The sequence below is a fragment of the Phytophthora sojae genome, assembly GCF_000149755.1.
Source record: "Phytophthora sojae unplaced genomic scaffold PHYSOscaffold_11, whole genome shotgun sequence".
Lineage (NCBI taxonomy): Eukaryota > Oomycota > Peronosporomycetes > Peronosporales > Peronosporaceae > Phytophthora > Phytophthora sojae.
The window spans coordinates 1,512,507-1,532,152 of record NW_009258125.1 but is presented as its reverse complement, the minus strand read 5'-3'; the positions used below and the strand labels follow the sequence as shown (position 1 = coordinate 1,532,152).

At 53.7% G+C, this 19,646-nt stretch overlaps 6 protein-coding genes across 6 annotated transcripts; 2 read left to right on the top strand and 4 right to left on the bottom strand.

The window, feature by feature from the left end:
• Nucleotides 1-4,406: 4,406 nt before the first annotated feature.
• On the bottom strand, nt 4,407-6,854 carry PHYSODRAFT_340119 (hypothetical protein; the record flags this gene model as incomplete). The annotated part of the gene is made up of 6 exons (XM_009538205.1): nt 4,407-4,625; nt 5,225-5,353; nt 5,416-5,867; nt 5,945-6,376; nt 6,445-6,633; nt 6,695-6,854. 6 exons carry the CDS (start codon nt 6,852-6,854, stop codon nt 4,407-4,409), a joined length of 1,581 nt encoding a protein of 526 aa, XP_009536500.1.
• Nucleotides 6,855-8,496: 1,642 nt separating this feature from the next.
• On the top strand, nt 8,497-8,646 carry PHYSODRAFT_527691 (hypothetical protein; the record flags this gene model as incomplete). The annotated part of the gene is made up of 1 exon (XM_009538204.1): nt 8,497-8,646. A coding segment is annotated over one exon (150 nt), but the record flags the coding sequence as incomplete, so codon positions are not given.
• A 244-nt stretch (nt 8,647-8,890) lies between these two features.
• On the bottom strand, nt 8,891-9,193 carry PHYSODRAFT_527753 (hypothetical protein; the record flags this gene model as incomplete). The annotated part of the gene is made up of 1 exon (XM_009538203.1): nt 8,891-9,193. The coding sequence occupies one exon, from the start codon at nt 9,191-9,193 to the stop codon at nt 8,891-8,893; it is 303 nt and encodes a 100-aa protein (XP_009536498.1).
• Nucleotides 9,194-9,634: 441 nt separating this feature from the next.
• On the bottom strand, nt 9,635-10,286 carry PHYSODRAFT_404592 (hypothetical protein; the record flags this gene model as incomplete). Its single annotated transcript, XM_009538202.1, has 2 exons — nt 9,635-9,998; nt 10,060-10,286. Coding segments are annotated over 2 exons (591 nt in total), but the record flags the coding sequence as incomplete, so codon positions are not given.
• Nucleotides 10,287-14,920: 4,634 nt separating this feature from the next.
• On the bottom strand, nt 14,921-16,560 carry PHYSODRAFT_550045 (hypothetical protein; the record flags this gene model as incomplete). Its single annotated transcript, XM_009538201.1, has 2 exons — nt 14,921-14,961; nt 14,990-16,560. One exon carries the CDS (start codon nt 16,558-16,560, stop codon nt 15,067-15,069), a length of 1,494 nt encoding a protein of 497 aa, XP_009536496.1. The 3' UTR covers nt 14,921-14,961; nt 14,990-15,066.
• A 2,538-nt stretch (nt 16,561-19,098) lies between these two features.
• On the top strand, nt 19,099-19,577 carry PHYSODRAFT_340115 (hypothetical protein; the record flags this gene model as incomplete). The annotated part of the gene is made up of 1 exon (XM_009538200.1): nt 19,099-19,577. A coding segment is annotated over one exon (479 nt), but the record flags the coding sequence as incomplete, so codon positions are not given.
• Nucleotides 19,578-19,646: the final 69 nt, after the last annotated feature.

Here is a 19,646-nt window from a genome sequence, read left to right as displayed (position 1 = left end):
CGATGACTCCAGTCTACCGCGAACGGAAACTCACGCAGGCGAGGAGAGCGGCCTATCCTTTACGAACAGTGGCGAAACTGGCGTCGACTCCGGCAAATGTGGCTGAGGCCGAGCTCCGCAAGGAGTTCCCAGAATATACCCCTGACCTCATGCCACAATCCAAAATACACGCCGCGACCACCGAGGAAATGGTTCATCGCACGTTGTCGGTCATCGTTGAAAGCGACTGGAGCGACAGCTGTACCTGTGCGTCTGAAAGCGCTGAGTCTACTGGTAGCTGGGGTAGTTTTGACTGGCAGACCGACGACGAGAAAGAAGAGGAACCGGTGAACGGAATGCTCCCAGTGACCCAGGTCGAACCAAGCCAAGGCGGAGATGCAACCGACATGGATGAAGCGAAGTATGTTCATGAAGGGGCCGATCTCACTGCGGAAGACATCGAAAAGGAGATGGCGGTGTTACCAGAGATCACCCTGACGGCAGAAGTTAATAAGGAAGATCTCAAGGTCGGGGATCCAACTGAGAACACAGCAGAGGAGATTGATCGTCTGCGTGATATCATTTGGGAGCGGCGTCACCTTCTCATCGGCAAAGGGAATGCTTTACCCCCTGCGGCGACGGGGGCGATCTGTGACATCGACGTTGGTGGTGCACGACCGGTGGCTCAGCGTTGTCGCCGGATCCCGCCTCAGTTCCGTGAAAAGGTGTTCCAACTCGTCAAGGGGCTACTGGGGGCGAAGATTATCCGGATCTCCACTTCTCCTTGGGCGTCTCCGATCGTTATCGTCGTCAAGAAGAACGGCGTGGACGTCCGACTCTGTATCGACTACCGTCTGGCCAATGCTCTGACACGACTGATGATCTACCCATGCCGTTGATTGACGACCTCCTCGAAGATCTCGACAGTTTGCTGTGGTTCTGTTCTCTCGACATGGCGAGTGGGTTCAGGGTGGTGAGTATGACCGATCGAGCCCGAGAGATCTCCGCGTTCATTACGCCGTTCGGCCTGTTCGAATGGCTGCGAATGTCGTTTGGTCTGAAGAATGCCCCCAAATCTATCAGCGGCTGATCGACAATGCGTTATATGGCGTGCTGCGGATCTCGCCGGGTCAAGATCGCGCGGATCTCGTCAACATTTTCGAGGAAGGTGTTCCTGAAGATCGATCGCTGCCGTCGGTGCTGGGGCGTCGCTCTTACATCGACGACATCTTAGTTGGAGCAAGCTCGTGGGACGAACTGTGTGAGAAGGTCAAGAAGCTCCTAGAGGTTTGTGACCGCTGGAATCTGTCTATTAGCGCGGAGAAGAGCAGTTGGGGTATGAGCAAAGTCGACTATCTGGGGTATCAGATCTCCGGTGAAGGCCTGTTCACCAAGCCGAAAGATTTGGCAAGTCTGGAGGCGTTGAAGTTTCCCAAAACGCTTAAGGCTCTCCAGTCATTCCTCGGCAGTCTCAACTACTACAATCGCTTCATCGAAGATTTCGCAGTATATGCCACAGTGTTGTATGAGTTCGGAGATTCCGATTTCATCAAGGGTCGAGCCACAAACGTCAGCGAAAATCACGAGGCGACTGTGAGATGGGGCCACGCGCTACGAGCCTTCGATACCCTGAAGTTCAAGATGATCAACGCACCCATGCTCTACCATTTTGCCCCAGAGTTGGATCCTGTTGTGATTGTGTACGCAAGCAAGTGGGCGATCTCTGCCTCTCTCGTTCAGTGTCGTGATGGAGTGTACGTACCCGTCAAATTTACGAGTAGGACACTGCGGTCTCACGAGATCGGGTACGACATTGTGGAGAAGGAAGTACTGGCTCTGCTAAGAATCCTCGATAGCTGCTTCACGATGCTGAGTGGTCGACACATCCGAGTGCTCACCAGACACACGACTCTCGCATGGCTCTTCCGCGCGAAAGGCTTGAAGGGACGGCTAGCTCAGTGGGCGGCGCTGCTCTCCCCCCATTCGCTAGAGATCGAACGTTTAACGAAAGGCGAAGATGAGCTGCTAGGTTTGGTTGCCGCCAGTATCACTCCGCGCGCAGAGATGGATGCAGTGTTGGAGGAGATCTCTCCGCAGAAGAAGTCGACGAGAGCATTGGCTATCCCGATGCCGACTTTTACGCCCGGAGAAAACGTTTGCGTCGGCAGCTTTGACGGATCGGGTAAGCCGAAACGAGTTGGTGGAGCTTTCAGCGCTGTGGTATGGGATGCTCCTGGATGGAAGGTTGTCAAGGCTGAATCTGGCTATTTACCGGACCTCACTGTGAACGAGGCCGAGTACCATGGCCTCCTTCTCGGACTTCGTTTGATTGCCGATCTGCCGATCGACCGTCTCATTGTCTGTGGCGACTCCAATTTAGTCATCCGCCAACTGCGTGGAGAGATGGAGTGCAAGTCATCGGTACTCCAGCTCTTGCGTGAGAAGGCCAGAGTGATTTTGCGGTCTTGGCCGCAATGCGAACCCATCCACGTAAAAACGCGATTGGAACCAACCCGCGGATATGCTGGCGGGACAGGCGCTGCAGCGTGGTGCCGGGGTAGTTGTCGAGAGTCACACTGATTACACGGACCTCGAGACCTTGAATCGACTGGACGAGCTCCTCAAGACGCGCGAAGAACGTGACGCCCATCCGAAGGTAGGCATTGTCACGCGAAGCCGATCTCGTACTGTCGCACCAGTCGTGTTGCAGGAAGACGTCGTCAAGCAGCTGCGCTTGGAACGTATTTGCCGTGCTCAAGACGAGGAGGTGTGGATCTGGTCACTGAAGTGTTTCCTGCACGGTGATCTCTCTCAGATCTCGAGCCGTCAAGCCAAGACGTGCAGTAAACTGGCTGACAGTTACGAGGTCGACGAGCATGGCCTGTCCAGTCAAGGGGCGCGGTGGTGATGTCGAGGACCGTGGATCTATGGTGAAATTGGTAATGCCGAGTACACTCCACGAAGATCTCCTGCATCATTTCCACACAAGTGTGGAGGGAGGTCATCACGGAGTCAGCCGAACATCCCAAAAGCTACGGAGGCATTTCTACTGGCGAGGTATGTTCCGAAGTGTGCAGAAGTATGTCGGGGAGTGCGTTGACTGCGAGACGGGAAAAGGAAAACCCACCTTGCGGGGGCGATCGCCGGGCAATATCGCCGCTAATTACCCTTTCCAGGTCGTGGCTATGGATCATATCCCCACCCTCCCGAAGTCGTTCAAGGGCAACACAGAGCTCCTAGTCTTCGTGGATCTCTTCACCGGCTTCGTTGTGGCAAAGGCAAACGCGGACAGGACCGCACCAACAGTGGCTGAGGCATACGGGGAATGCGTGTTTCGGCGGTACGGAGCCAGCGAAGTAATCAGGCACGACCAGGAACCGAGCTTCATGTCCGACTTTTTCCGGTCGTTTAATGCGCTGCTGGGCCGGCGTCAGCGATCTACGCTCGCGTATAGACCTCAAGCAAACGACACAGCGGAGCGGATGGTCCAGACTATTTCCAGATCTCTGCGGATGTACGTTGAAGTCGAGAACCAACAGGACTGGGATGAATATGCGGAGCGGTTGGTGTTTGCGTTGAACACATCGCACGACCGAGTACGCAAGGACACGCCATTCTTTTTGCTGCACGGGTGGGACCCTAAAACGACTATTGAGGCATCGTTGGCTGTTGGAGGGACCGGAAGCCGAGATCTCGACCCACAGAAATGGAGGTTCAAGATCCAACGCTAATACCAACGTGCTCAGACAGAGACTCGTCGTCTCCTCGCCGAAGCTCGTGAGAGTCGCGCGGAAGCCCACAATGAGAACGTACCGGAGTCACCCATTAAGGAGGGATCGCAGGTGTGGCTGTATCTCGACCGAGTCAAGGTCGGATACGCTCGGAAGCTCGCTCACATGTGGCATGGGCCTTTCAGAGTCGCCACCATGGTGAGCGACTACGCTGCCAAGCTGGAAATCAGCGGGACTGACTACCGACTGTTCCCTATCGTACACATCTCGAAGCTGAAGCTGGTCCGACAGTTCCCCGAACGACCCGCCGAAGATCTCACTGTTGATGAAAGCGAACGATTTGACTTTAACGAAGAACTTCTCCCCGAGGATAGCTGGGAGGCACAAACTCGCGGTGACAACGAGTATGAAGTTGAAGAGATCTTGGATGTCAAGACGGAGAGACGCACCCGCTACGGTCGACGGCTCAAGGAATATTTGGTGCGTTGGAAGGGCCACGCGGAGACGAATTGGGTCAAGGAAGAACACCTGAACTGTGGTGGTCTGCTGTTCGACTTCCAGCAGAAGCGACGGAGCCGGCAGAGGTTCCATCTGATGCAATCGCGTGGAGAGGTCGACATGGCCGAAGAGTGAGGCGGTGTTGAGGGGTAGCGTGGTGGACGCTATCCGTAATGGTGGATGGTATTTGTTGCACATTTACATTTGATTGAGTGGAAGAAGAAATGGAGAGAAGACCACGCGATGGAATGGAGAAACGAGGTTAGTTGTGATGATCTGGTCGGACATTAGAATTACGACGAACGAGTACTCGGGGGCGACTTGGAGATCCAGCCCGGTGTCGCAGTGGCCGAGGCGCCGGAGGCGCGAACGCGCGTCCGACGACTGCTGAAACGCGCTTGCCACGACGCGCTGGGCCTGTGCGATGGTGAAAACCGGCACCGTTCGTGTCGGAGACTACCTTCGCGTTTTGTCGATTTTGGCCGGATCGCTGTCATCGCCGACTTGGAGATCCAGCCCGGAGCCGCAGTGCAGGAGACACCGAGGGCGTGAAGGCGTGGTCGGTGGCCATCGGACTAAGTGCAGCCCTACGCCTGGAGTTTGTGCTATGGCCTTGATCACCACAAATCACTTCCCAGAATGCACGGCGACCTACGACGTGCCTTCACGTCTCCAGTTGGGGAGATCTCCCAGTCATGACATTGACTGTGTACAATTAAGTTGTGGGGCGGGAGTGATATGAAATGGAGTCGAAGCCGGTGTATTACGATGTCGATAAAGAAGATGCATGCTCGAGGAGACTACCCACTAGCTACGTACATTGGTGAAGGAAGAAATGTCGGACGCTGGAGATTTCCGGGGGTCCTCCTAGGTCTGTTCAGCTGACTCAGGCTAGGCGATTGACGAGGTTGCCTTGAACTTGCCTCGAAGGCGCGTGCGGATGGGTTCGTTCATCGATGGGTGTTTGGCACGAGCGTTCCAGTAGAACAGGTGCCACGGCTCCGCCTCGTCAGTACGTGTAACAGATCTCCAGAGGCACCAGAAGCTCCCTTAGGGAACCACGGGCACGTTGCGATCAGCGGCAGGAAGAATGGCTCCAGAAGAATGTCAAAGTCGCACACATGAGTCTTGCACAGGCGGGCCACCTAGGCAGCAGCATCTTCACAAAGTGGGATCTCCGATTCTTACGATCCGAAGTGAACTTCACCTCCCAAGACTCAGCGCTGGCCTTGGAAATGGAAATCTCGATGGAGTGGGTGATCTCCCAGAACACAAGCGCGCCACGATTATCGTTCCGAGTCAGCACATCGCGGATGATGGCCAGAAGAGGTTGGAAGCGGGGATCTCCAATGTCGAATGAGACTGGGTCGGGCACGTTATCCAGGAAGATCTTCCAGGGACTCGCTTTGTATAAAGCTTCGACCGAGGCTTGTGGCCAGGGTCGATAGTCAGCAGGAACCGCCAGCTCCCCCTTCTTAGGGTTGCACACCCCGGCGGGTAGCAGCCAGTCGCGTGGTAAGAACTTCGAAGCGAGGTCTTTGGCTGTAAGCTGGTCAAGGCGGTGACCTGCAACAACCTCCCAGAGCCACGGCGTGACATCGGCAGGGCGCGCAGCTTCGCTGGACTCAGGTGGAATTGCGTGCGTGAATGGGCTTCGGGCTGATACAGAGATCCACGGGCTGTCAGACGGAGATCTATAAAAGTCGCTTGTCTGACAATGAGGAGGAGCTACGTACCCATCGCCGTAGAGGAAGACAACTCAGCTGGCGCTCCCTCGGTAGTCGCAACGGCGCGCTTTGCGCGCTTCGACTGTAACGTTGGATCAGAAGAGAGATCTCCACTTCGCTTTGCCGAGCCAGACGGGAGCTGCTGCGAAGATGTTCGCGCTGGAGGATCAGAGGAGACAAGGCTCGTGGCCGTTGACGCCAGTGTGGCAAGAGACGAACGGGAAGAGGCCGACGCCACGCATCGTTCCACCTCAGGTTGCGGAGTCGGCGCAGGTACCAGATTGATCAAGTTGCGCAACGCTCCAAGGTGTTCCTCACGCTCCGCTAGTTTGCTGCGGAGATCAGCAGAAGAAGCCTGCTTCTTCAGCAGCGACTGTCGACTCGCATCCAGCTCCGCCTGCAAGTCGTCGCGAGCGAGGGAGGCCTCCGCTCGCTCTCGTTCTACAAAGCAATAAACGCACAGGTCAGCACAACAGTCAACCCGCCACATTAGCACGCGCGATCATGACCTGCAGCCACTGTGCGATCCTGAGCTGTTGCGAGATCAGCCTGACGATGCTCCAAACTGTTCTTGAAGACGACGTTCACACGCCGTAGAACGGTGTTATGCTGAGTCAGCCGAGTGATCTTCCTCTCCAACTCCTCCAGTCGCTTCCCAGCCACCTTATGCCGCTGTGCGAGGTCCGGTAACGCTGTCGCTGTGGAGATCAAGGCGTTAGTGATGCAACATCAACAACCTCAGCACTTGGGACGACTTACCACTGTCTTGCGCCTTCTTCGACGCCGCCGCCGCTTCTCGTCGAGCTGCTTTTGCGTCCTCACGAGCTTTGGACGCATCCAAGCGAAGGGCGTCCATCCGTGGCGCTGCTTTGTTGACCAGCGTGCGCGATTGCGCCAACTCGGTCTGCAACCTGTCCATTGTCGCCTCCGCTTGGCGCAATTGATTGCGAGATCTGTCTCGTTCGGCATTGGATCGTTGCAGGGCACGTCCCGCGCGTCCGTCACTAGTCCGATCATCATCAGTGGCAGCTTCGCTGGCAGCCAACAGTCGGCCACCTGGGGTCACCGATGCAGCGGACGGAGTGACTTCATCGGCATCAGCTGAGCGAGCGGCGACCCGTGCGAGATCTGCGCGTACTTGTTGTTCAGCAGCTTCGGCTTGTTGACGGCGTTCTACTTCGGTGTTCAGGGCCTGCTGGAGATCTCGGAGACGACCGTCGGCTTCGTTGCGCACGCGTTGAACCTCCAGATCGCGACCATGGATGGATCGATGAAGACTTGCAGTGTGGCGACCAGATGCTTCAAGAAGATCCTGGGCGACGTCAAGACGGCCCCGGAGATCCAGCACCTCGTGATCGAGGGCCGCGGTGACATGAGCAGCCTGGATAATGCGCGCGCGTTCCGATAGAGATGGATGCGAACCGGAGTATGGAGCCGCGGCCGGTATAGATCGACCAAGGGAGTGACAGGCGGTACAATCTCCGTGGCTGTAGGTCGACGACGGGGCAGCACTCAGCGAAAGGACGCCGGCGGCCGACGACGAAGGCGACGACGTGGGTGGAGAAGCAGACATGGTGCAGGAGCTCTACGCGTGGCAGCCACCTGCTCGATAGCCTCACGCGAAGAGAGGGCGGATGTCGTAATGCGGGTTGAAGGATTGTGAGGCGATGAACCCGGAGGTTACCCGAAGGTGACCCGAGAGTGAGCCACTTGAATTATGGGACACCCTAGCTCGGCGTCTCGTATAGAAGGCCGGCGACTGATTACGAAACCCGATGGCGTATTTACGGAGATCCAGAACGGGGAGGCCCGTAACAAGGACGATGACACCGCACGGAGACAGCAGATTACGTCATGAGGTAAAGGCGTGCAGCATACTGGTTGGTTGGTTGGCCGGCAGACGAACCGCCGGTAGATAGGCAGTTCAGTTCAGAATTTCCAACAACGAGACAAGGTACTTCTTCATATTAATCTTTGTGTTGTGCGGTTAGCGCCTACGTGTGTACTGTGACTGTTTCCTACCTACATGCGAAGTGTACTCGGGGTTCTGGATTGATTTGGCCTCCCCGATAACCTTCTAGTAGCGTAGTGTGTTGCATTGTCTGGACTCAGGGGGTCAGCTCTCAGTGTTCGACAGTAGGACACTCTAAACGGTTTAGTAAGGTATTGGTGTGCGTCTCGCACTTTGGTTTGGACCCGCAGACTAGCTGCGGCAGGAGATCTCCAGTAGATCTCGTACATATTGTACAACAAGTTGTCATACAGTGGGAAGAGTTACCTCGCTGTACAAGTGCATCCGCGACAGAGTTAACCTAAGTCTCTGCCTGCGAGTGTAACGAACCCCATATTCACCCCTTCATATTACACGTCTTCTAGGAATTACGCTAGATAAAGATCCGAGTCTTGCTACAAGGGTACACAAGGTGAGGCCTAGAGATCTCGGGACTAGTTCTCGTTGTCTTTGGGTATTTGGCTTGCAGGGGCAACCCCCCCCCCCCCGTAGTTGCGTGGCAGGACACGTGTGGGAGTTTATTAGTTTTTATCTGAGGGACTCCACCACACGACTTCTGGAGACGAAGGCTGATGCAGAGGTGCGTCGTCGCGAGGGTAAGCTGGAAAGACAAAATCGTGCGCGTCACGACCGCGAGGAAGCGCTCGCTCGAACTCAGGACCTGCTACTACTGATCGGCGCGCTGACCAAGATGGCCTGAAGACAGAGTCAACGAGCGTGCAGGCTCACTTGAGCGAGGCTAGCCATTCACATTGAATTTGTAGTTGTTCGTCACTTACTGCTAAGCCTTCAAATCGAATGTGTTCTTCATTATCATGTAGCAAGCTCATTGCAGTGCTCGCGTCTCAGTCATCACATTTTAGTCAATTGTAGCAATCACGATCAGCAAATGCAGTTCATGCTGAAGGCGGTTGATGACAACGCAGACAGCGAAAGCGCTCAACTCACCTTCGGAGAGAAACATATTGATCGCGCCTTATAGAGTCAACATCAGCTAAGGCACAATACGACGACAAAGAGAAATGTATTGTTAACATCTTATAAACACAACCATCATAAGCTAGGCTCCTACTCGCTTGACGGCGGCAGCTGCATTTTGCTCGAGAACGTCGAATCTCCGAGATGCCGACCGTGCGCACACGGTAGTTAGCCATTCTGAACACGTTGCAGATTCTGCGCCCGCGGATGTTGGGGTCGTACGGCAGGGGGAGGTTGAGGCGGCTGTACACCTTCTGCATGCTGCCCATGCCTCACTCAGCCGCCTGCCGTACAGACGTGATTGCATTGTGGAGCGTTCGCGCGGAGCTCCTGAGCGACGGCCGAATTCTCTCCAGGTCGCCGTCTTTGAGAGGCGTCAGGATGCGGCCCACCATGGCAGTCGAGCATGGAAAAGCGGAGTCCGACACCACGATCATACGCGTATCTGGGCAGTACGCGGGGTCGAGCAACTTGGCGCGGAAGCCAAGCGAGGTGTCCGAGTCGTTCCACGGCCCAGGACAATTGTGCTTACTCCAAATGATACAGCCGTCGGCGGCGAAGCAGATCGTCCCAGTCACGAACACGGTGTGAAGCCACCCGTTGTACATGGCATTTTGCAGATCCGCATTCGACGGCTGCTGGATCTACAGTGCAGTAGTTGTTAGCGTGTAGCATTCTTAGCAAAGCAAATACTGATTTCAAATGAAACTTACCCGGAAGTTCTTCCCATCAATAAACCCAAAGGTGTGTTTGAGAAGTGGTTCGCGAGCCTCCACCAGCTTCGCCAACTCGGCTTGGCGAGCTGGGGACGGCCACGAGATCCGTGCGGGGGCGTATCCGCTCAGCGCCTGCGCCAGTGCTTCCTCGGCGCGCGCAAGCGTCCTCGACAGCGTGCTTGGCGGGGTCCCAAACAGCATGCAAAGGGAGCTTTGCTCCATCGAGCCGACGTAGAAGCAGAGCACGAGGCCGAGCACCTGGTGGTGGTGCTTCAGCTTGGTTGGACGCCCGCGTGTCGTTTGGCGCGAAATGTAGTAGAAGCGGCTAAACCGCTGCAGGAGCTGGTTGAAAGCCGACCTAAAGCATTGCATGTCAGATAGAGAATAGCAGTATGGTAAACAGTCAATAAAGATCGCACCTGGTCAAACTTGTAGTGTTCAGGAAGTTCACGTCGCTGCCGTACTTGTACACCATCATCCAGGCGGAGTCGCTCGGCGTGTCCAGGCACTGGGTGGTCAGGTAGTACCTGCTGTGCATAGCGATCTTCCAAGCCTCCTCCACCAGGGCACGGTACACCTCTCTGCGAGCGTCATGCAGCTCCTCGTCTTGCTCGAGGAAGGTGCCGGCGAGCACCAGCAGCGCATCGGCGTCCTCGGAGTGCATCCTCGTGTCCGACGCGCGCCAAATTCAAAAGTGGCGAAATCTAGAAGCTTCCTGACGTAAGTGATGTCCAGACCACTTTAAAAGTGGCAAAATCAGAAAAATTTCCACCTTTTCCACTTTCTGGCGAACCTTAAAGGTGGAGCAAATTTTGGTAAGAATGACCAGAATTCAAGTCCCTTCTGAAAGATACCACGCACAATAGCACTTACATAGCTGTCAAAAGGGCGAGAACACAGTACAGATGCATGCCATACGTGGCGGAAACTGCGAAAATGCTGTTAGAGTCGACGATCACGACTGTGCTTCTATTCGTAGCAAAAGACACTTGAGGCAATAGCGAAGTTCGCACGTTATAGCTCATCAACGCAAGCAGTATGATTCATCGACGCAAAGGCGTCATAGGTGTACTATGCAGTAAACGAAGCTAGGAAGCAAGACGGGGTTCCCGTACAGCCACGGAGGGGGACACCATGCCGCCACGCGTATGCAGATATGCGGTTGCCGCTTTGTCAATTTATACATTTGCGTATTTTGATCGATGTTAAACGAGGTTTGGAAATGGCAGCGGGGGCAGCGATCGGATGCACAGCGAGCTCGCAGTCTAACACAAAAGGTATCCATAGATAGGGGTTAAGTACTTACTACTGACCTGCAATGTGTCAGCCACCTTTAGGCTCGTACTTAGCCAGACGGTTAATACTTATACTTGGGTATTGTATGGATTCCACTTTTTCCACTTCCTGCCGAGAAAATGTGCCACTTTAGAGCAAAAAGTGGAGAAATTGACAATTGCCACTTTAACCCCCCCCCCCCCCCGCACTCAAACGTTGTATATGACTACATGTTATGAAAAAGAACAGCACGTCTTCTTCTACGTGAAATGCACAGGTGTATGTGAAAATATGCACAAAGAACGAGCAGTAATTGCAGAGAATGGTGGATTAGACTGATGATCTGATTGCTTACAGATTGCTAACAGGAACCGCTCTCCCCATCATGCGTATGAGACAGTGCTACCCCTATTATGCCCTGGGTACTCCGATCAGATTAGACAGGATATGATACATAGTTGTGGATAGTGGCTCGAAATGCTAGATGAATCTCGTCCGATATACCAGGGTATGTAAAAGAAGAGGTAAGCTGGAAAGAATGAACACCGTAGACACTATATTTTGCTATGTAAGGGTTATATTGCGCATGTAAGTACTAATATGCACCCCTCAGAGAGAGTGCAGCCTGGTGAGGTGGCACAATCCAATAAAACCGAGCAGGACGTGCGCTATAATAATGCTAAGACGCCATTAGCCCGCGGTTGGTAAGACGCGTCACTTGATTGCTAGCTAGGTACAGCGGTTTTTTTGTTTTCAAGGCATGCATAGCCTGGTATGTAGGGATGCAATCATAGGATACTTCCAGCATAAACCCGCCCTTGTGTTTGATTTTTGTTCACCATCAATAAAATGGACACTGCTAGTTGTAGTATATACACCCTGTTGAAATTTAGCTACCCATCCGAGGGCGTCTTAGACAACATGTGCGTCTGTCTGTGTCAACCAGTTTCCCGCAGGTTATAAAAATGTGTCGTACTTACGGAAGGCAATAGTTAGATCAAATACGCATACTTTTAACATGTAGTATACATCTTTAACATGGAGTATATTGATCAAAGCCAGGGACCGAAAAACCTCGCGAGTGCGGGGGGGGGGTTAAAGTGGTCTGGTGATGTCCATGGCAAAGTGACGGGTACATTCTAATTGTCTGTTGTTATTGCCTGATTCAGGGCACTTCCACACGGACACAGATGCTCGATGTAAGGCATTTGTGGTAGATGCTTTTAGCGATATGCCAACATATATCTTTTTAAGGCCTGACATACCTGCTGCAACTATGACAGCCCGTTAATGTATATATGGTAGGCGTCCACTGAATGGTGGTGACATACGCTAGTGCATGCTTCGCCAGGTAAAGCATACCCCCATTAATACACCAACTATTGCTTTGTAAAGGTAGAGGAGAAAAGAGAAGAAGTCGATGCAAGGACTGGACAATGAGTAGTTGACTTTCCCAGAATCGTGCTCAATAAGTTTTGGTTCGCTCATTGTGAATCACAAGTTGTGATTCTAATGAACGGCGATTCGTTAGTTTGCTGCGAGATAATCCAAATGCCTATATACTTCGATGGCATACCCGGCATGCGTTTATTTGAATTGCCACACCAGTAAGTAATTTCGGAAGGCTACTGGAAGTAATAACTATTACGATCAAATGCGAGCTTTTCTCATGAGTCACCAGCAAGATCGAGGCGTCTACGACAAAGCAAGCACCAACTGATCTGTTAACGCACTGAGTTTAGTATTGCGGGTCCTTAGGAGGTACAACTCAGCGATTTCGCTTTACTCAACGCAATGACGGACACGATGCTGATTTCTGAGTAATGCATATTCTGCTCGGAAAGCCGACAAACCGCTACTCCAGTGATGTACGGTCTTGAAACCGCTGATTTCCGAGGCAGAGCTGCGATGCCAACCCTGGGAAGCCCGGTGGGGCCTTAGAGAGACCGTTCGCGACCGGAGCAGAGCGGAGGTCTGTGATGGACGGTGAGTAGGCCGACGGAGTTGCACCGCAAAGGAGATTTTACATTAATGTGCGACCAAGATGCACTCTGAAGCATGCCGGAGGTCGTGTGTTCCACAGTCGACTTGAGTAGGTCGCCGTTGAGTTTCATGCTTTAGGAGGTATCCAGGCCACAGGGTTATTGGGATTCAAGGTAATATACCTTACCATCATAAGGCCCCCGTTGAGCCCCGCAGCGCAATGACGACAGGATCCGGAGCAAAACTCCAACTGTAACCATATTGGTAGTCAAGGTGGAGATTTAAGACAGCACACAACACGCTGTGGATACGATGCTCGCCGACGGTAAGTATTATATATAGTCCGGCAACGATCCAAAGTGGGTGAATCCTTTTGGTAAGAGTCCCAGGACCTGACGTAGGTACAGGCAAACAGCTGAACCTGGTTTTGCTTTATCTCAAGTGTGATTTGGCGGGTAGCGATTCCGAAGGACGTCCGGCTTAGCGGATAAAAGAATTCGCTGAATGCTTCTCAATTGGCGAACTGTTCAATCCGACGGACTCAAACAGCAAAACTCAGCGGTATTGCTACGCGTGCGCTCTAACCGCTTCTTCTTTATTCTCTATACATGATATTGAGATGTACTGCTAAGCTTCTCACGAAGCATGTACTACCGTATGTCACCACCATTCAGTGTCCGGGGGTCGAGAGACCTCGCCGTATCCAATCTAGTGTACTCCCTAACACATGTTAGCTGCTATACATGTTAGCTAACTGTTAGTTAGTGTCTAGTATTTTGAGCTAACATGTTAGTAGCGTTAGAGCAAAAGTATGGAGAAGGGTGAATACTTGCATCGAGGGCAGTCAAGACGAGCGATGTATTAAACTGAACACAAATACACCCTCAAAATTATGATTTTACCATCCAATCCAATGTATATACTTCGAAGTATCTGCTAAAATAGGGAAATATTGGCTGGGTGGAGCTCACATGGAGCGCTGGCACACTATCAGCGCAGATGATGACCGATTTTAAGAGTGAAGACGACTTAGGTGCCTCCTACCTATGTCAAAGTCCGCGGCGCAATATAGACACCCAGACCAACTACAAGTAATGTAGTAAATATATTCGTACACATGACTAAGTAATCTCCTCATGTACCTATTTCTCCCACTAGACAGTGTAGCTAACGTGTATAGTTTCCAACTAACTGTTAGTTAGTGTCCAGTAAAATGAGCTAACATGTTAGTGGAGTACACTAATCCAATCCCGCTTAATTGGGTTCGCCGCCTCGTAACTTATGTAGTACTTGAAGTACGAGCTTTGCTTTCTATCGCTGGAACAATATGCACATCAAGACATCTACACGCGTGACTGGATGCAGGGAGTGTTCCCTACTACAACTAGTCATTCCTAAACTAAACTAAACTAAACTAAACTAAACTAAACTAAACTAAACTAAACTGATACCGTGTAACTAGGAAGCCACGCTTACAAATGTACGAATGTGGTTGTTCTGTTTGATTTGATACTACGTAGTACTGGTATCAAATCAAACAGAACAACCACATTCGTTTGACGGTAAAAACTTTTTGTTGTAATACTGGTATTGTGCCTTTCACGTATTTTGGCGGGTGAGCTGTTAATTCAGGCGGAATTAGAGTCATAAAAGGGCGATCAACGCTTATTTAGTGCTAATTCTGCCTAAGATTGTGAGCGCTTCCGCGATCAGCATTTGAGAGCCAATCGACGGAGAATGGCATGGATTGGTGGGTAGGAAACCGCCAATCGCTCTGTTTCCGCCTAACACAGGCTGGATTAGCTTACCGGTATTCCGCCTTAACTCGGCCTCACCATCGCCGCTCCTAATTCGGCCACGGAGGGACGACCCGGAATTAACATGGGAATTAGCTAACTCGGGGCGTAATTAAGGTCGATAAGGGATTAGAGTTATGCCAGAATTATCACAGCAGATTAAGTGAAAGGCACAATATATCAAAAGAAAACAATACAATCAAATTAAAGCGAGCCTGAAGTGACGAGATTTTGGCACTTCTGATATTGTTGAGATATCCCAACAAACTTGGAACGACTGATACGCCATGGATCACAGGCCTTAAACGTCAAAAACTAATCCGCGATGTCTCTATCTCCCAACGGACGGATACTTCACTCGAACTCCACCGCTTACTGGCGACGACGCTCCTCGTACTCGCGCTGCACCTCCTCCGCAGACTTGTTGGACGTCTCCGGCACCAGCTTCAGCGACAGCAGGAAGAAGATGGCCAGCAGCACGATGAACGGAAGATAGCTGTAGTCGTCCAGCGCGTCCGCGATGTACGGGTACGCCACGCCGACGATCAAGTTGCACAGCCAGTTGGCGCCGATGCCGATGGACGTGGCCGTGGCGCGCACCGAGTCCGGGAACAGGTCGGCCGTGATGACCCACACGAGCGGCCCCAGCGTCACGCCGAACGCGATCACGTACAGCGCCGTGAAGACGATGGACAGCGCCGGCACGTCCACGAGGAACGCCACCGTCATGAGCACGGCCATGACGAACATGCCGGCGATGCCGCACAGGATCATGTTGCGGTTGCCGAAGCGCTGCGCCAGCACGCCCGTGAAGAAGGCCGGCCAGATGTTGATGAAGTTGATGATGAGCGTGCCCACGCGCGGGTCCGAGATGCCGGCGTCCTTGAAGATCGAGCTCGAGTAGTAGAACACGGCGTTGATGCCCGAGAGCTGCTGCGAGCACGACAGCAGGATGGCCGCGGCCAGCTGCAGGCGGTACTTGGGGGAGAACAGCGACTCCTTCTCAGCCGTGTTCTGGATCAGGCCCTGCTCGGCGTCCGGCTTGCTCGACGACTCCATCCACGATAGCGCCGTGTACACGTGCTCCTCGCCGTACAGACGCGCGATGACCTGCTTGGCCTCCTCGCGGCGGTTCTTCATGAGCAGCCACGCCGGACTCTCCACGCACAGCGACGGCGCCAGCACCAGGAACAGCACGGCCAGGATGACCGGGAAGGCCGCCAGGTAGCGCCAGCCCGAGCTCGTGTTGGCGAAGAAGAAGGTGATGGCCGGGAACAAGATGCCGATGGTGACCGAGATCTGCAGACCCAGGCCCAGGATGTTGCGCATGTGCGGCGGCGTCAGCTCGTTCGTGTAGGCGCCGAGCGTGCCCGTGGCCGTGCCCGACGCGATGCCGGCGATGAGGCGGCCGGCCGAGAAGGCCCAGACGTTCGACACGGACGCCTCGACGACGGCGCCCACGATCATGAAGATGCAGTTGACGAAGAGCAGCTTCTTGCGGCCCCACAGGTCGCTGAAGTGGCCGCAGCACAGAGAGCCGACCATGCCGCCGAAGATCCACGCGTTCACGGCGAACGTCCACTCGAGCTTGGAGTGGCCCGGGAACATGAGGCACGTGTCCTCGGCCACGGGCCGCGCGTTGCACTCGTCCGTGTCGTTGTACTGCGACAGGTTGGTCTGTGAGGACGACCAGCCGCTCTGGAAGGGCTGCAGCAGCGCCACCAGGATGCTCGCGTACATGATGAGGTTGGGCTTGATCTGGCGCGCGGCGGCTTTTTGGGATTCGTCGAACACGGGCACGTTGTCGGCACCCCTGGGCGTCGTGGCCTCCGAGTACACGGGGTCCGTTTGCGCTTCGGACGGCATGGCTGGTTGGGCTGGGTTGAGTTGAGTTGGGTGTGTTGGTTGGTTGGCTTGTGGCTCTTTGCTTGATGCTTTGAGCTCAACTTGGTCGAATGAGAACTGAGCTTCTGGTCTCGCGACGAGTTGTCGGTGATATTGTGCCGCGTGGTGCAAGGCCGCCTTGCTAAGACAGTGTTTCTTTCGAGCGCAAGTTTGGATAACTTGATTCCTTGCTGTGTCTATGCATCTTCGGAGCTTGGGACACTTTGCATCTTACCACTTCAATCACGATGATAAGGCGAGATAAGTGTATATTCAACGTTTGGATCCGGCTCAGAATGTCCTCACTGCCACCGGGAGCGATGAACGATCCCCTGCACTTCAATTCTTACATAAACTAGTAATGGAGCATCTCAGTCGCGTTGCTCCGTTGAGTTGCTTCGGGGGTCGACACCCTGCAGTGGAGTCTCCACTTCAGGCCGACGTCCCCACCCTCTAATTGATCTTATCAATCACCATTACTATTTTTTGTGGTGTAGTGAAGCAAACTTAGGGCTAAGGGCGTGTTCGCGACCGTTGCAATTTAGAGTCTCAGTTTAACCCGTGCAGGTTATCAAACCAATAAGCAATTAGCAACACTGGTGGAGCTGCATGATGAAGTCTTCGTTATCAGCAAATAACGTTACTATCTATCGCGAGGTCAAGATAATCAACGGCAATTACACACCAGCAGCAAGAGAGCACTAATGATGCTGGACTATATCTCGCGAAACCCTAGATCACGGTTAACCGCAAGGGACGAGACCGTCGCGGCAATTGTTTTATAGCCGTAAGGTTATTCGCCCCTTCCGCTCGTGATTTAACGCTGCTAGGTGTTGCCAACCTCCAAGCTTCTCGCACATGCCAAACTACAATGCACTGTGTTAACCGACCTTCATGCAGGCCACTCACTACCCGTGAGGGGAGCGTCGTCTACAGGCAAAAAGATGGGCAGATTATAATTCAGTTTATGATGCTCCTGTTGTTTATTGAGTGAGCTCCCTTCATCTTCAGAATACAGTACACATGTATTGTGCATGTGTGTACTGCATCTTAGCCCATCACACACGTCGAGGGACGCGGTGGGCTGCACGTAACACAATGCAATTAGCTTGCCAGCGCGGGCGGTGACACAACTATAAGAAGAAGAAAGTAGCGAACCTCCGCCTCATTTAATTCAATTCTGTTTTGTGGTAGCCGATCCTGCTAAACTTGTGCTCACCGACTTATTCGCCTGTGCTTAACGCGCACACTGATCTGCTGTGACCAGTCACGGCGTGAGTACTATAGGATCAGCTTCAACCACAATGCGATGTCTGCCACAGACTCGACGCTCGCATAAATCCTGTAGTGCTGGCAGATCGGCGAAAGTGCAGCTGCTCCGTCTGGACTCGATACATGAAGCGCACTGCACCCTGCATCAGAGTGACCGGAGTGATGTCCGCGCAAGGTGAGAGTATGAAAACAACTCCATAGCAATACAGTTCAGGCCAGCTCTACAATGTAGAGCTCCTTGGTCGCAGCCGATGCGAATGCGTGGCGAACATCACCTCTGACAAGCTCTTAGTCCCCTTCACAAGCTGACCTTCACGGTGTGAGGGCGGCTGCGATCTCATACATATCTACGCTGGCCGGTGGTCCTCACTGGATTTATGCCTGCGCTTGATTGCAGCGTGCCGCCCCCGCGTCAATTGGACACGAAAAACATAATCTCAGCCGGCTCGCTTCAACGTGACAGGCAGGCCCACTTCAACTTTGCATAGATGTGCGCATGATGTGCCATTTCTGCATGGTCTCAGGATAACCCCACTTTTCGCTAGACGACGGGCAGCGTGCGCAACACAAGGCGCCGCGTATCGGATACACATGGCTCGCGGTCTTCTGCCTGCTGTACGCCGTCACGCGCGCGTTGTCTGGGCGCATCTTGGATCGGTCGACTTGATTCCGACTGAGAATCAAGGTACATTGCAAGTTGTGTCGGGCCTCACGTGCTATGCATGTACAAGCCCGCATTTTGGCAGGGCCAATCGATCTCCCCTGCCTCAGCCGACCACGCATACAAGCTTGTGTTGATCGTTGATAGAGCCAAGAGAACTAACTTACACTCTATTGTATCGCCACGGCCAGCAATTTCCGTAGTCGACCCCACGCGCACAGCTCTGCCACGTTGAAGACCAAAGCGACCTACACACGATCCGCTGATTATGCTGGAGACCCGCGCGAGACACTCGTACTAATCCGTGCCAGTGGTACGTGGCTGCATAGACCCACGCGATATAAATCTGCAGGACATGCCGATCCATACTGAAGGACGGCCTCTGCAGCAGCTACAGCCCCGCTGTCCAACTTGAAGGCCTCCTCACACTGTGCGTCACAGACACCAGACCAATGCAATGCAACGCCAGGCAGGACTGACAGGCAGCTCAGTTCCCATTTGACCAAGTCGAGCTCAAAGCATCAAGCAAAGAGCCACAAGCCAACCAACCAACACACCCAACTCAACTCAACCCAGCCCAACCAGCCATGCCGTCCGAAGCGCAAACGGACCCCGTGTACTCGGAGGCCACGACGCCCAGGGGTGCCGACAACGTGCCCGTGTTCGACGAATCCCAAAAAGCCGCCGCGCGCCAGATCAAGCCCAACCTCATCATGTACGCGAGCATCCTGGTGGCGCTGCTGCAGCCCTTCCAGAGCGGCTGGTCGTCCTCACAGACCAACCTGTCGCAGTACAACGACACGGACGAGTGCAACGCGCGGCCCGTGGCCGAGGACACGTGCCTCATGTTCCCGGGCCACTCCAAGCTCGAGTGGACGTTCGCCGTGAACGCGTGGATCTTCGGCGGCATGGTCGGCTCTCTGTGCTGCGGCCACTTCAGCGACCTGTGGGGCCGCAAGAAGCTGCTCTTCGTCAACTGCATCTTCATGATCGTGGGCGCCGTCGTCGAGGCGTCCGTGTCGAACGTCTGGGCCTTCTCGGCCGGCCGCCTCATCGCCGGCATCGCGTCGGGCACGGCCACGGGCACGCTCGGCGCCTACACGAACGAGCTGACGCCGCCGCACATGGCGCCAAC